Source organism: Natator depressus, chromosome 9 (assembly GCF_965152275.1).
Source record: "Natator depressus isolate rNatDep1 chromosome 9, rNatDep2.hap1, whole genome shotgun sequence".
Classification (NCBI taxonomy): domain Eukaryota; kingdom Metazoa; phylum Chordata; order Testudines; family Cheloniidae; genus Natator; species Natator depressus.
The window spans coordinates 39,122,055-39,139,744 of record NC_134242.1 but is presented as its reverse complement, the minus strand read 5'-3'; the positions used below and the strand labels follow the sequence as shown (position 1 = coordinate 39,139,744).

Sequence of the window (17,690 nt, the reverse complement as noted above, 5' to 3'; positions counted from 1 at the left end):
GGGCCCATGGGGCCCAAGACCAGGGCCCCCGGACAATTTGAAAAATGGGTGCCCCAGCTCTGGCAGGAGCTGAAGCCCCAAGCTTGGGTGGCCTGGAGCCTGGGCAGGAGCCATAGGGGGCAGCAGCCCTGAGCCCAGGCACCCTGAGCCTGATTTGGAGCCACCAGGAGGGTGGGAGTGGGGGAAGTGAAGCTTGGACAGGAGCTGAGGCTGGTGAAAACCCCAAGTCCCAGCTGGAAACGTGGGGGATGGCAGCCCCCAGCCCAGGTCCCTGAGCCTGGGCAGGACCTGCAGTCATTGCACCTCCAGCCCTGGCAGGAGTCACGGTGCTGGGGGGCAGCAGCTCCAAGCCCAGGCACCCACAGCCCGGGCAGGAGTCATGGGGTGGGGGTGAGCAGCAACCCAGAGCCAGGCAAGATCTGCAGGGACTGGAGCGGTGGGGGATGCGGCCCCCAGTCCAGGTCCCTGAGCCTGGGCAGGAGCTGCAGCTACCACACCCCCAGCCCCGGGCACCCAGAACCCCAGCAGGACCCACATGGGGAAAGCCCCAGCGCTAGGATGCCCTGACCCATAGCAGGAGCTGTGGGGAGTGATAACCCCAAGCCCAGGTGCCCCGAGCTCCAGCAAGACCCATGGGGAGCAGCAGCCTGGAGCCCAGCTCTGTGGCTGCTCAGCACAGAAGTGTATCACCCTCACTTCTGCGCTGCCTGTGGAGGTGGGTCTGATCTCCCCTCATAACAGCCATGCAGGGGAAGGACAAGTCCTGTCCCGCCCCAGCCCGGCTGATTTCGGGGAGATCAGATTTCATGGGAAGGGCTTATTTCATGGTTCATTACATGTTTTACACGGCTGTGAAATTGGTAGGCCCCTACTAATGTGAGAGCAGATTCTGGTCCAATGACTTAGGTTTATAACCTTTCACTTACACACTAAATTTTAAAATCAGACAGCAAGACAAAAAGGTATTTCACTCACCCCTGGTATTCATTTATTTTCCTATTTAATTAAATGCTTCTATAATAAAGAGGATATGCCTGACTGTGTTACCACTAGATTGCATTTGTAATAATTATTTACTCCTCCAAGTCTCCTCCTGTCCTATTGACCCAAGATGATCAATCTCACAGGGTTCAGGTAAAGCTCTTGGCCCCAGAGCCATACGGAGGAGGTAGTGGAGTGAGATGGAGATGCAACATCTGAGTAGGAGCGGCTGGAGTTACTGTACCTCCCCCTCAGGCAGAAGCAGGAATGGCCCTTGCTAGTCATTTGGAAAAGATGCAGTTTAATTCCACCCACTGCTGGCCTCTGTCCATTGTCAATACATGCAGGCTGGGATGAGACATAGCTAGGTCCCATCCTGTCTAGGAATGCCCATTCTAAGCTGTTCTGTGACATGTTCTTTGTTGTATTTAACTCATGGGCTTTCCTATACTCATCACCACAGTATCAGAACACCTCAAATCATTCATTAACTTAACCTTACAACAGCCCTGTGTGGTAAGGAAGCATTATTCCTATTTTAAAGAATGGGAAATTGAGGTACAGAGAGGTTTAAGGCCCAATCTTGCAATCAGTGTCCAATTATTGTGGGTGTCCAATTTGAGGCCTGATTCTCACAAGATACTGAGGGTAGTGAGTACTTCTGAAAAATCAGACCCCATGGGCCTCAAGTAAAGCACCCAAAAATGGAAACATTCAAAATTTTTAGACACTTTTGATAACAGAGGCCTAAATAACTTGTCTTATGTCACAAAGGAAGCGTGTGGCAGAGCAACTGTTAAGAACAAGACAGCTTAAACTCCCCTCCCCTCCCCCCAGTGCCAGAGTAAGGTAGGTGGGTAGGTGAGTGTGTTGTGTGTGGCTCCCTAGGCCTAGTGTCCTCCATTCTCTCATGTGGCATTTACTCTGAAAATGTAAACAGTACCAAATGTCATAGTATCAACATGTTAACTGAGTAATTCATAAGTTAGGAGCAAGTGAATGTTGTCGCTTGATAAAATATCCTGTATTTTAGTTTTACGTGAGTTTTGTAAAGAGAACACTAAATGGACAGATCAGAGATGCTGATCAATATAAACACTCTTAATTTTGCTGTCTGCTGTCTAGTGCCTTCTGCAAATTATATCTGAATTTCAGATTGAAACAATTATTTAAGTTTATCTCTGGAGCCAAACAATTGACTTGGAACTAAAAACAGGTAAGATCCCAGGTATTCCTATTCTGCATCATCTTTGAAAGTTTGGCTTTATCCATAAGACAACTGCAATGGACACAGATGCACGTGAATACGTAATGCTGGATTAAAAATCCAAAGTAGTAAAATAAAACAAACCAACCAAACAACCAACCAAAAAAGAAAGAGGTAAACGAAGAGGATGTCTTTGATACATTATGGTAAAACAGAATATCAGCTGCAGCACTTTAAATGCAGCTCTGAAATACTTTGAAAAATCAAATGTCCTGGCTATAATCACCAAGGGACCTTTAATTAGCCAACATGGCTAAGTAAATGGCAGCTATCAGTGAAAGGTATTTTCCACCTTTCCCTGAACTGCACTGGGAAAAAAAAAAAAAACTCTACTCCAGAGTTAAAGAGAAGTAATGTTTTTGCACAATGCACATAAATTGGAATTCAGATAACAAAAGTGCATTCACCTTATTTTGTGTATTTAATAGATATTACAAACCCAAAGTGTGGTTCTTACACTAGAGGCTGCAAGAGACGCTCAGTTCAGTACTCACGAGGTTTAAGTTAGTCCATATTTCTGCAGGAAGTGACCTGCGGATGGGGAGCATGAGATGACACGATCTCACTCTTTTCACGGGAGAAATGTACAGTAAATGCCTAAAATAGACACAGGCTTTTCTGTATCATAACAACAAGCAGTGACCTCATCAGACACATGTGTACAAATTGAATCCCATTGGAAGGATTTGTGAAGTAGTTACTGTGAGATCTAACTTTTTCAGGTTAAAAGTTTAGAGAAAAAAAAAGAAAGAAAAAAAAATCAGAACAGGCCACAGATATTAAAATATTTTTGTAAAATGCACTGAGTACTGAAATTTCTGCCATTTGCAGCAGTTCAAATTGACAGCTTGTAAATACTTACCTATAAATCACATATTAAAAAAAGAAACCAAAAAAATCAGTTAAAAAAATGCTAACCTTGTCACACAGAGCTGAGAAAACATAGTTAGATGTCTTTTGACATTAGGGCCAGGCTTCGTATTGCCAGAAGTCACTGACATCAATGGGGTAACGACCTACAAATATATTTATTTATTTGCTATTCGTTCAGCAATACTCTGTCCATACTGCTTAGTTTAAATCACAAAAACAAAATGTTTCCCTACTGTAGTCAATTAATATCTAATTGGACACAAAAATTTATTACAAACTGCATTTGGCTCCTGCATTCCAGACTCAAACAACGTTTACTGACTCTGTTCTCCTTAACTGTGCCAAGATTTGCAATTGTACTTCATTTAAACTAACCTGTGGATCATTTTTAAAATTAAAAATGCAAAACGGACAGATTGACAGACAAAAACAAGGAGGATTCTAGCCTCAGTTACGTCAACAGGTTGCACAAGTGTAACAGAGAGCAGAATTTACATGGTGTGCTAAATCCTTAGGTACAACCTTGGAACAAAGAAGGAACTAACTTTGGAACTAACAAACATCTTTACAGACACAAAAATATCTTTATTTTGTTTCCATTAAGGAATGTTTTCTATACGGTCACAGTCTAAGTATGAAAAAAACCTCATGATCCACTGGACTGGAAAGGATGCAGTACAATTGTATATTATAAACATCTTTGTTCATACAAAAGTGTAATATTTTAGGAATGAAAGTGATGTGAACTGTATGTTGGAAGCTTGTATACAGTAACAAGGAAGATCTCCCTGAAAGCTTAAACGTGTCAATTTCCACTTGTATACGGTTTCCATTACTAATAGAGGCCAGTGGCACAAGTTATCTGCCACAGAATAAGAGTGACTGCTATTGATTTCAGTGAGTTACTTGTATCTTGTAAAGGGAGAGTCAGGCCTAGGAATTATAAGCCTTAAGTTATAGTGAACATTTTATTAAAGAGTGAAGAAGGTACCTTAATTTCTTCTTGCTCCTAAAATGTCATGTGCAGAAGACAATTCTTCCACTCCTTGTTTAAACTTTTAGGATCAAATTCTAACCTCAGCTACGTGCACACAACTTTATTTTAAATCACTGGAACATAAACACATGCTTAAATGCTTTGCTGAATCAAGGCTCTAGGCCCCGGTCAGAAAAAGGGCCTCACAAAAATCATCGTAAGTCTTATGATTAAGTTTGACTGTTTAAAAAGATATAGGTACTTATCAAATTTTGTACTGCACAGTATACTGTTAGGCAATGAATAAAGTTCTTTTCTTGAGCCACAGCTATAGGTAATATTCAACGAACATTAAAGACAAGTGTCTTGAATTCTCCTTAAAGGAGGATATATATATATAGATATACACACCAAACCATTGTCTTTTTATTATTAAACTATTATCATCTATGACAAATCAATGGATACATCATTGTTTCAGAAGACAAGCTGCATGGTACAAAAGCAACATGTGGTCTTTAAATTTTAGAAGCTTTTTAAACAAAGTACCATTTGAACAGAAAAAGCATATTATGTGAAATCACTTAATTCAGTTTACTACTGAAACCAATGACAGCTACAAAAATGTATATTTAAGTTGATCAGTTTTACTATTTGGTGGAACAAGTAATTTGTCTGATCATCATACAATTTAAGTAAGAAAACAATCATAACAAGTTTTTAATGTGAGACTGTTTCAAGAGGCTAACAAATTAGTACTTACAGAGGAGGTTTACAATTCTGTCCTTGGGATTTAGAATCGTAGGATTTACTGCATTCTTAATTTTCAAGTTACTTTGCATTGTACGGCAATACAAATCTTGCACGCAAAATTGTTAATAGCTTATTTTAGTGCATTTTCTCAAAGACATTATTAGAATTAATTACAAAAATGACAAGGTTAGCATTTTTCTAGAAGCTATGTTAAATTTTAACTATGGCCCTTTATAGTAGTTATCAGACTAATACCTAATGTGCTAAAATCAAGAGATTATTAATATTTAGCCCAGAACTTTGTTTTACATGGCTTCTAATGCATACTGTACTAGGCTATTTCAAGAAAGAAAGAAAATTAGCTACCTTCAGTGTGAATCTGCATGGGGCATTCAGTTTCACCAACCATGTGGTTTAGGTGCATAACTGCAAAGCTAAATGTTAATGCTCATCAGTACTGCATGAGTACTCGGATAAAATAATTGCAAGAAAACAGCCACAGAAATGGGAGAAAGTGTTCTCAGTAATTAAACTGGTGTGCAATATGCGCCTCCAAATGTAACCACAAAGAGGCAGATGGCTACTAAGGCTTAAGGATGTTCATCCAGCACCCAATAATCATGAAGGTAAATCACAGTATCAGCCTTTGGGGTAGGAAACAAAGTCAATGAACAGATACAAAACTAACTGACAAATCCAGAATCAGTATTGCGGATTGGGAACACTGCAATTGTATATATTTACACAGGTTCTTTTCATCAGGAAGCAATGAGTACAAGAACTTCCAGAGATCAGGGATATTCAGAACCTACATTTATTTGCAGGATTGCATACATTATATATGTGGTCTTCAATTAAAAAAAAAAAAAAAAAAAAAAAAAAAAAAAAGATTGCTAATCCATTTTCATGTCTTCAGCTCCTTGTCAAGAGAAAAACAACATTTCTTTAAAATTCTCTGAAGAAAAAAGAACACAGGTAATCGAAAAAGCTTTAACATAAGCAGGGTCTCTGAAGCAGTTAATTGATTGGGATGAATTGTAATTAAGTTTTCTTTGTTCTATCTCCCTCTTCAATCCTCCTCACCCATAAAACCCACAGCCATGTGATGCAGAGATACTGCAACCTCCAGGAAGGCATTAGTTCCATGCCTTTTCTATTTTTAAAAAAACCTCAAACTACTGGCCTTAGGGGACACCTCATTCTATCATGGGAAGGTTAAACCTCACTACTATTTATCTCTCTTGGATTTCTCTGTGGCACCTATCACTATATTACATAAGCAGAGATCTAATGCCATTTTGGTCTCCCATCTAGATACTGAATTCTATGTGCCACAGTCAATTATCTGCTTTAGGACATTCCAGCATTTTCCACATTGATCCACTGGTCTATTACAATTAACTGCACATTTGATATTCTTAAAGCCCATACCACAGACAAGAAATATCATATATTGGTTACATAATTTGGTGTGAATTAGCCAATTTCATTTCTGTTGTGCTTAAGCGGCCAAATTTCAGCCCTCAAATATGCATAGAATAAATAGTATTTTTAAAATATTTTTTTACTACATCTAAATATGAGGGACATCATAAGCAGCAGGTATTGTCTGGCAAGTGATATTTGTGCTTCCCCAACACAATTTTGCCAACCTGACTCTTCATACCCCTGGTTTACTACCCCCAAATAGAGATTACGAACCAAGTAACATTGAGTGGCATCTCTGTTGTGCTGGTGGAAATATTTTAGGGACTACATTTAAGTGACTGATCCATTTCATTCTGGATCTATCTAAGTCTGATTCTATGATTTCAGAGTAGCAGCTGTGTTAGTCTGTATCCACAAAAAGAACGAGGAGTACTTGTGGCACCTTAGAGACTAACAAATTTATTAAAGCATAAACTTTCGTGGGCTACAGCCCACTTCATCGAGGGGGAAGAGGAACTCCAAGTGGTCCTTTCCCCTCGTTCTTTGTTAAATCACTTGGTGGTGGCAGCATTACTTAAACCCAAGGTACAAGGGAGAATTTGTGCCTGGGGAGTTTTTAACCTAAGCTGGTAGAAATAAGCTCAGGGGGTCTTTCATGTGGGTCCCCACGTCTGTACCCTAGAGTTGAGAGTGGGGAGGGAGCCTGCGAAAGCTTAGGCTCCAATAGATTTGTTAGTCTTTAAGAACTCCTGTTCTTTTTATGATTTCAAGAGGTGCTAGGCCAATATATTAATGTACTCTGCAATCTAATTTCTAATCCCTCTTCCTAGCCACAATCTGGGTTACTTAACACTAAAACAAACTTGAAATATTTTTGCATTTGAACATGGGACAGATGTACACTTTACCAAGACCTATGAGCATATTTCAGAGAAGCCAAAACATATAGCACATTTAAAAAGTTGTAACAAAAAATCAAGGGACGGGGGAAAGAATATATTTTTGTCTCCATAATTTTACAGTAATGTAGACAACATTGTTTCTAGTTTGCTAAGTAAAAATAATTACCATATGCATGCCAGTTTTCCTAGAGAAGCTTGTTCACGCATACACAGTTACAGACACCCATTAACATAAAGGGCAAGTTTTATACATTTGTTCTCAAGCTGGCTTCCGTATTTAACATAGAGGGAGAGGGGAGGTGAAGAGAGAAAGAGTGAGAGGAGGAGGGGAAAGAGGCACCTACACAGATATCTAGCTACTACACCCAGAATCATTCAGGCACTTCTTATTTTTACAATTTCACATTCATCATAGCCTCTCAATCATTAGCAAGCCTCTAGAATAAAGAGGGCAAAAAGTTACAGATCCTTACCTGCCACTCCAGCTGAAATCATGTGTACCTGGGTAGAGTCTGGCTCAAAAATATTGTTCAACTTTTCCTTGCAATTTGAGTAAGCAGCAAAGTATATTGCTCTAAAATTAGAATAAGATTCAAGTTATATTATTGTACTTTATGCTCAGAGGTACCTACAAGTAGCACTAATGCATGAGAGACAGTGGCTTCATTATACTACTGTACTGCAACTAGATGTTAGCTAATCACGAAAAATAAATAAATGTGTTAGTCTCTAAGGTGCCACAGGCACTCCTCGTTCTTTTTGCTGATACAGACCAACACGGTTACCACTCTAAAAAATACTTGCAGAATACAGACAGAAAGCTGTTCAAACAATAATTCTGCAAAGCAGTTGGAATATTTAGGAATGACGAAACAGAATTAAGAAAAAAATTAAAGGAATGGGGTCAGTTTACAATCTTCCTATTTCATTACCTCTGTAATGCATCCAATCCCCACGGACCTCAAAGAGAGAGGAGGTGTGTGCATATAAGAGGAGTTTGTGAACATGGAGACTAAAGCCTCTGTGTTATGCTGAGTGGCAATGCTTTGCTTAAGTTGCAGATGGAGTTGTTACTGCAGACACCGCAACAATGCAGTTCAAGCAGTGCTATTTGTAAATGCATTTTAATGGCATTACCAAATGACAGAACAAGTAAAACGTTTGTAACTGACATGTAAGATCTGCCTTAGGGTAGCAAGATATAAGGTTATTTCTGGCTTCTGAGTTGCTTTATTAAACATATGCATTTTACATGGTAAACTGGAAATACCACCTTTCCAGCTTCCAGTCTTTTCTCCTTGTTCAGTTTTGTTTTAAAAACTCTCAGAATAAGCGTTTTAACTTTCTGTGTAAAAGAAATGAAGAGTAGCAAAGAATTTTTGTAAATTTGCATCAAATACAAAGTTATATAAAACTGTGTTTATTAGCATCTAAACTAATTTCTTTATCAATTAAAAAGTTACTGTTCGTTTGTTACAACTACGAAACTTATTTTGTAAAAGAATACAAAACATACATGCTTACTGCCATTTTTAGGTTGGTGATTAGGCTTGTGCATTTTTAAAGAAATATATAATATCTACAGGAGTGAAAATATAAACATTAATTTAACCTCATTAGTTATGCAAACATGTTTCTCTTCCCAGCAAAATGATGAAGTGCTTGCTTTATGCTGCGTAAATTTTTTTAAATGGGATCTGAACCAAGTTGAGTATGCTGCATGTGTTATGAAGCAAGCTTCTTTATAGCTTATTCAAACAAAGAACTGCTGTTAAAGCCACTTACCAAATGCTTAATTGAAACAAACAGTATTTGATCAAAGCTAATGACTGGAAAAAAACAGGATGTGCTAATTTATAAAGCTAAACACATTACCGAGTGGACAATTCTAGTGAGAGCACTGGAAAAAACAAGTTACTGTATTTGAGCCTCTTTTTGAAAAAGAGAAGATTGCAAGGTAACCCATGTAACAAAATTAATGTATAGCAGAGATCCATTTAGAATTAATTTTGTGTACACATGACATATTTTTATAATAGTTTTCAGGTTGGTGTGCGAAAGTAATTAACACCACAGGCTCCATTACTACCCAACAGAATTTATGGTACATGAGTGGTTTACATATTGGGTCTGTACAACAAGGTCAGATCAAAAATATGCCACTAAAAATTGTGCAGTGAAGGGCAGCCCAGGGGCTGGGGTGCCAGCCTGAGACTTAGAGACTTGGATTCAATTCTCTACTCTACCACAGACTTTTTGAGTAATGTTGGGCAGAGACTTGTGTCTCAATTCCTTATCTATAATATTGGTTTATAGCATTTCCCTAAGACACAGTAGTGTTGTGAGGATAATTTCATTAAGGACTGTGAGGTGATCAGCCATTTACTCTACAGTGTGCAATAGTTATTAAGTAGAGATTCCCACTGGGTAAAGCAAAAACTTTTTAATTAGGTCCATCTGTGAAGGGAAATTTTTGAAAGTGTGAAAGAATTAAGCTATTTAAACAAAATCTAAGCATTTAATTAAAATAAGAACAGAGTACCTTCAAAGGGTTGCTAATGTCTCATGAAAACTTGATGAAAAAATTCTATTTAGAAACAACTCTTTCCTGTATGTGTGAGATTTTCAAGTTTTAATTTCTCATTTCTTATGAGGGATATTTGCATGAAAACAGAATCTGTTTCTGCAATGCTGATCTACTCCTGTAGCTGATTAGGACATCGCTCATGACAACTGAAGCCAATTACACTATCAATAAATAGACATTCATGACATCAAGTGGAGAAATAAGCAACAGAACAGATTCTGTTCTTGTACAGATACCCAACAACAAAATAAAGTAAAAGAAAATAAACTGAACTGTTCCCATACATCAGTTCGTTAAAAGAATGACATCCAAAGCTTTCCCATAAGGCAAGAGTGAGTGTTTAGGGACAAGACAACCTCCACCCACACCACATTTCCAGGGAGACTTAATGATTTAAGAGACTTTCAATCTCCAGTTTTTACAATTCTAATTACAAATCTTCATTCTCCCCTCTTTTCAATTCTTATACAAATTTTAGCAGTTGTTATCTTGAAAACAGCTGGAGCTAAAAGCTTATTAGCTATAAGTTTAAACCCTCTGAAAGCATTGAATGCCAGCTTTTAGATAGTATAAAATGGTGACTTTGACCCAAGCAGATGAAGAGAATTCTGCTCCCAATAATCTGGTCAGAAATTAAGTGAGGGCTATCAAGATCATAATCAGAATGATGCAATTTTACATTCCAGTATCTCACAACCAGTCTGGGCCAGGAATGCAAAGACCGGTAAGAATACTTGCGGGATTAGTATACTTTTGCAAGCACTGGTGCTGAATTTGTGATCAGAACAAAAACACACAGTATTCTGCATTAAATAGACTTTTTCTGCAAGTCTTCAAAATGTTTAAAGTCATTTTAATAGCAATTAAGCAAAATATACACTACAAAGTGTCCTCTAAAGTTAAACAAATTAAAAATCAAAAGAGTAGGAAATAAATTGCTCTTTTAACTTCTTGTTCCAGCAGACTGCATGACAAAGTCCCTAAAAGGGATTTTGGGAACTAGTAACTCACAACAGAAGCCAAATTCGCAAGCACAGTGTGCTGAGTTTATTCTTGGGGTAAAAGCATGAAGTAACATGAAGGATGCATTTTACCTAATGCATTTACAGCAGTATTATGATTCTTAGCCCTGGTCTGCACTGTGGCGGGGGAATCGATCTAAGTTATGCAGCTTCAGCTATGGGAATAACGTAGCCGAAGTCGACGTACTCAGATCGACTTACTGTGGTGTCTCCACCTTGGTGAGTCGACTGCTGCTGCTCCCTTGTTGACTCTGCCTGCGCCTCTCGTGGCGTGGAGTACAGGAGTCGAAGGGAGTGCGCTCAGGAATCAATTTATCACGTTTAGACTAGGTGCGATAAATCGATCCCCACCGGATCGATCGCTGCCCGCCAATCTGGCGGGTAGTGAAGACATACCCTCAGCTATACTAAATAGCCTATTCATTTGGGATCATTTTGACAGGTCATGAAAGATACCACATCCACAGTCCACGTGCAGCATGCCAAAGATCTACGCAAGTATTTATTCACACGACAGCAACTCTTATGTCTGACAGTGGTACAAGCAAGGGAAATAAGGATAATAAACGGTCTGCAGGGTTATAAACTCTGAGAAAGGGTTAGGGCTTAATGACTAGATTTTCGAACACACCTAAAGGGACTGTGCTCCTAAATTCTTTAGGCAACTTTGGAAATCTTCCTCTAAAATGTTGGAAAGTATACAAAAAGGGGACTCCATAAACTACAGGCAGTTAGCAGGCTCAAAAACAGACAGAGATGATGAGCTGAAGCTAAGAATGAATCGAGTTTAGGAGACACGTCTTTATGAAAAGGGGAATTAATACGTGGAATGGACTATAAGACAGCACTAGGAAGATGTAATTGTAAATACATAGGGTACAAATACTGAACAGAAAGCAGCCATATCGGTTAACCACACAGCCTACCAGCTATTTTGAAATGATATTAGGGTCTTTTCCATCCATTATTAATTAATAATATTTTAAAAGAATCTCAGCTTCTGTTTAAGCTTGCTCAAAATATGAGGCTTGAGTCTCTCCAGCAGGTGCAACTGCACAATGCTGTGCCTACCAAGACAGGTATATCAGAAGCATTCACCCCTGAAGAAGGTAAACGTCAGCATCACTACTGCCCTCCCATCAGATTCCAATGGGTAGGGCAGATTTAAGTTCCAACAGGGGCTCAGCAGGTTTTGGCCGTGTGCCCTGACGCTGCTCCTGCACTGGCAGGTCCCACCAATTCCTTGGCTGCTTTAGCTGGCTCTAGGACCAGATGGTGTAGGGGTTGCAGACAGCTGGCATTAGTGTGTGTTTTCCCAGTTCCAAAGGGGACTTTCCATTGCAGGAGGCCCCAAACCCATGTTTTGCTAGCAGATCTCAGAGAGTGAGTCAGGCCCAATGCATTAGGAGTATTTTCCCCCATTGTCCTCTTGAAGAGGACAAGTTAACTGAAGATTTCAAATATATATTTACTTACTACTTTACATCATAGGAAATGGTGTACTTGTTTTTATCTCAGAGTCACATACTCATCATAATGCACACGTACATCCCTGCAACCTGGAGGTGAGAATACTGTATACCTCACTGTGTACAAAACTGGACATCTGAAAAGTTCAGAGATGGGCACTATCAAAATACTACTGTAGAAACAGAGATGCAGGTATGGAAGTTGCCCAGTAGGGGTTGCTCTGTAGAGGAGTGGCCTAACCTGTTTCTCTCAAATTTAGAAGTTATACAAAGGGGGGGGGGGGGGGGGAAGTAGCCTTACCACTAAATATTTTCACATCAGATGTAACAGTTCATTTGAAGCAAGTCCCCCATGCCTTAAATCTTGACATACACATGTTTAAACACTAGACTAAAATTACTTCACTTATTGAATAGATGGTTAGATTTTTACCTGGAAGGAGCAACGCCTACCAAATTAGGACCTAGCCCTCTAAACAGAGAACGAGGACCTTCCTTTTGCAAGATCATCCTGGAAAACAAAAAAGTGATTTTGAAACATTAAATACACATTAGAAGTATATAACTGGACTACATATTAGTGCTATAGTTTAGTTAAATTTAAGGTTTGCTCATCTTTTACATACAAATTATTCTTTTTAACAATTTAATACTGTAACTGCAAACAAAGAACCTAATTTTCCTAAAATATGCACAAAAAGTGAATTCAATTCTTTGTAACATCATTGCTATATTACACACACACTTCTCAGTTTCACTTCACATTTTCACGTGTAAAGAACACAGATCATCCTAGGGCTTAGCAACATATAAATGTTTTCTTCCAGCTACAAAAGCGTACTTTTAGTAATGAATCCAAATGGCTACCATCTATTATTACTGCTGGACTATTCACCTTGCTGTAGATTCCTGTGTATCGTTTTCAGAATGTGGGACCAAACATTTAATTTTATTGTTCTTTTCTCCCACGAACCTCTATCCCTAACACCGAATAAAATACGACACCTGGGGAGGTTCTTGAGAAAAATGTATTCTAGGAGAGTTGGATACAACAATTCCCAACATCCAAAAGGTTCTCATTTTAGGGATAAATTAACTCCAGTTAATATCACCAATCTAACCAAGGCAAAAATCAGATGCAAGCCACTCCCTACTCCTCAAACAAACAACAAAAAACTCACCACAAACAAACAAGCAAACACCAAAATACTATCTCTGGTTATTTCAACAAAATTTCTTCAACTTTGCAACACACACAGCAGCATAGTATCTTTAAACTATAAATGTATAATGTATGCTGAAACTTACAGGAAAATACCACATTACATACAAAAAGCTAACACCTCCTTCCTTCCAGCATACAATTTAAATTAGTATTTTTAAAAAATATGTTATATGTTTCATTAGCACAATAGGATTTCTAGCAAAATACAAGTCTTCTAAAGTGTGAAAAAAATATTGTTAGCACTCAAAAGATTCACAGAGCCGTCAGATATTCAATGGAGTGTTCAGTCTTCAGCCTATTTTTAAACTTAATTTTGTGTCTGGAAAATGACAAATACTAATTTTGGGCCTGACGTTCCCCTACCATAATATGAACAGAGACAGATAGGGCAGATACATTGGAGAGCATGCAACTCAGCTGCATACCCTATTCCCTTCCCTCAGCCTCCAGAAGCTCCTCTCCTACCATACAGCAGTTGTGGGGCCAGATTCTTCTTTGATTTGTATATCAAGAATTCCCAATGAAGTTACTGGGGTGTAAATCCAGGTTAAATCGGAGCCATTTCTCCTACCATTTGGATCATTCCTGCAAAATGCTCAGCATTCTGATTCCAATCCAGGAAAGCCCTTTAGCATCTACTAAACTTTAATCACATGGGTAATCACACTGACTGCAGTGGGACTATTCAGGTTTAAAGTTAACCAGAGGCATAAGAGTTTTGTTAGATCGGGAACAAGGCATTCAGCATCTTGCAGGATTGAGCCCATTATCAGCAAGGCTCTGGGAATAGTGTTGGCGGACGGAGACCACCATGCTTTTTTGAGGGACTTGCAAAGGAATGGACAAAAAATACTAAGCAATAAGGGGAAACTTTAAATTAATTAATGTCAATATATAAGAATTTTGAATACTTGTCCCATAGGGTTGTGACTTTTAAGGCAGGTGTACGGCAGCATAGGATTTGTTCTGATCTCTTGACACGGTAATGTCTCTCTGAACTTCCACACTGTTGACCATGCCAAAACCGTTTAAGCCTAAACTTTGATGCTAATTTCAGGGGTCGCTTTAAAAAAAGCAGGGAAATACAAGTATAATCTCGGAGCCACTGCAAACCCCCCTGGAGGTTCACATTTTAAAATGACTTTTTTTAACTGCCAACTCGATGTTGCAATATAGGACATCGAGCTTATCAGTTTAGATATGCCATCCAATATAGACAACACTTCTCAGGCACATTTCCTGTTCAAAAATGACATCCAGGTTAACAAGAGAATTAGTTAGTTCTGCAAACTCAACTGTTGCGTAAAATGCCCCGGTCTGGAAAGGTTTCAAAAGATTAGTTGTATGTTCACATTCAGACAAAGTCCAGTGCTCAAGTGGATTTCAAATCTATTCTGAATACCAACATTTGAAAACAGTCAAATTCTGAGCAAGCGTGTCCACTCCATCACACTCTTCTGCTTAGGGTGACCAGATGTCCCAATTTTATAGGGACAATCCCAATATTTAGGGCTTTGTCTTATATAGGTGCCTAGTACCCGCCATCCCCTCTCCCAATTTTTCACCCTTGCTATCTAATCACCCTACTTCTTCTACAGAACCAAAAATTTAGATAAAAAGTTTATAAAAAAAGCATCTGTGTTCCACAAAGTTATAATGGCATTGTATAATCACAATCCCTCTTGGTTATGAAGTATAAGAGCATTCTTAGATGTTTGACAACATTTCAGCTTCATGCCCAAAAGAGTTAGTACTCCTGCAGAAATTCTGTGCCAAAAAATTAAAAGTTCTGTGCCAAAAAAATAAAACTGATGCGCATAGTATTTTAAAATTCTGCAAATCCAGGCACATACAGTATGGGTGGGCAGGCTTAACCCAGTAGGATCCAAGTGTGGAGGGGCTTAGTGTGGGAGGGATCCAGGTGTAGAGTGAGAGGTTTCTGTGTGGGCTCTCTCAGTGTGGGTGTCTCATTGGGGGGCTCTGGGTGCACAAGTGCTCATTGGGGGACGGGGGGGTTGAAGATGCAGGGGCAATGGGTCTCTGCAGGGGAGCCAGGTGAGAGTGGTTGGGGCTCAGTGTGTGGGGGAGGGGTCTGGTGTGAGGAGATGGGGTTCAGCGGGGGGTGGGGGGGCTCAGTGTGGAGGGGTCAGGTGTGGGGTCATGGGGTTCAGCAGGGAGCCTGGGGGGCTCAGTGGAAGGGTCTGGGGAAGTAGGACTTGATGGGGTGGGGGTCCAGGTGCAGCTGGTTGAGGCTCAGTGGAGTGGGGGTCTGGGTGTGCAGGGGACAGGGTTTGTCAGGGTGACGGTTCAATGGGCCCGCTTAACGGGGAGACCTTGGCTGCTGCTGAGGGGATGCCGCATGCCAGGTTCCTGCTTCCCCTTGTGATTCCCGTCTCCTTTTCTTCCCCATCTCATCCCCCTCCCGCACTGCCTCATGCCCCATCCACCTCCCCTCACTTCCACATTCCCCTCCCCATGCCCTATTCCACCCCCTCTCCTTTCCCCACTGCCTCTTCCCCCCGCACACCCTCCTTCGCGCCCCCCTCCCCCCACTTCGCCCCACCATGGGCACACACTGTTGCACAGAAAACAGGAAGGCTCACAGCACACAGAAGAGGAGCACGACTGGCACTAGGAACCAGGAGGCGATGTTCAGCTGCAGAGTCAGCAGAGCCCAGACACAGCCTCCTTCAGCTGGGCAACTCTGCACTTGCAGAAATGAAGGGGGGGGGGGTAAGCAGTGGCAGGTAACCCCCTGTTCCCACCCATGCCTCGCCTCTTTGGAGGGGCAACTGCGCTTTCCTGATGTTTTCTGCAGGGAAGCATAGGCATTCTCCCAGGGACGGGGGGTGTTCTGCGGGTGCGCAGTCTCACAGAATTTCCCCAGGAGTAAGTTAGAGATGATTTCACAACCTCTAAAGTGCTCAACTGAAATGACAGAAGTGCTAGCAACTTTCCAAAAAACTTTGCAAACCACTACAACAACATATACTGAAACAAATTTGCCATGTTAAAAAGAATTTCCAAACACATTGAAGGATTTATTCCAAATTTCTATTCCTACAAGCTGATCTGCACGGGCCAACACTTGTGGTCATGCAAAGTCCCTCTGAAGCAGCTCTGCACACATTCATCAGTAAAGGACAGATGGCAGGATCTGAGCCTACAGCATGATTGGCCTCACTTGCTGAAAGAGAGTCACAGGGAGTTAGACCAGTTGTTATTTAAAATAAAATATCTTATATATTGATTTTAATCTCATCTGTGAGATGAGGCCATGTTCTCCCCCCCACCCAGCCTAGATTATAACAGGAAGCCCCATCCTTGCTGATGAGATAACCTGGAACTTCAGGGAGAGGAGGCACATATGTACTGGCCTCTGTGGCTGCCTCTTACAGCAGCAGCCTGGGAAGATCTGTAGAGTGTCAGGCTGGGATGTAGACACAGGATTCGTTTGTACATGATTCTGACTAATATTTTCACAACACAAGGTCAGCCTTCTAGTTGTGTTTAAAGGACATCATGAATTTGAGAAAAACACACTTCTGTCTGAATAGGTTATAGCTGCTAAAAGAAAAAGACTACACACATTTCTCTCCTTTTTTAGTTTACTTCATGTATTTGAGCAAGTCACAGTTTTGCCTGTATACTCAGGGCCAGGTTCTGCAATCTCGTCTGTACAGACAGACCTGTACTCCTGTAGAGTCCCACTGAAGCCAATGGGGCACTGTACAGGTACAGGGGTCTGACCAGAGAGCACAATGCAGAATCAGGGCCTTCGTCACACCTCTCTCTCTAAGGGACCCGTATAAATATTAACAAGAAAGCCACTATAAACTGGCAACAAGATTATTAAAAAAAAAATCACCACACATCATGTTGGTAGGCAGAATAGTTCGTGGATATAGCCTAAGATGGGGACCCAGAAGACATGGGTTCAATGACTTCCGCCAACTTGCTCTGTAACCTTGGGCAAGTCACTTTACCTCTCTGTGTCTCTACTCCCTTCCTATCCTTTGTCCATTTAAAACAGTCAGCTCTGTAGGGCAGGGACTGCCTCATTGTGTGTGTAGATACTACTCGAATACAAATCAAGAATAGCATACTATTTTAAAAGGCTGTCCCATCAGAAACTGCATTTTTTTTAGTTAATTTTAAAAAATTAATAAAGTTGACAATATCTCTTTAAATTTCCACTCAGTAGTGC

General features: G+C 40.3%; 1 protein-coding gene across 2 annotated transcripts in view; it reads right to left on the bottom strand.

The window, feature by feature from the left end:
- SLC25A36 (solute carrier family 25 member 36) overlaps positions 1 to 17,690 on the bottom strand; it is a 59,415-nt gene that overhangs the window by 15,677 nt on the left and 26,048 nt on the right. For both annotated transcript variants that reach the window (XM_074963950.1, XM_074963951.1), the window contains exons 3-4: positions 12,692 to 12,769; positions 7,654 to 7,754 (exon numbers count right to left, since the gene is read on the bottom strand). In XM_074963950.1, coding sequence (XP_074820051.1) covers positions 7,654 to 7,754; positions 12,692 to 12,769 — 179 coding nt within the window. The remainder of the gene's footprint in view (positions 1 to 7,653; positions 7,755 to 12,691; positions 12,770 to 17,690) is intronic.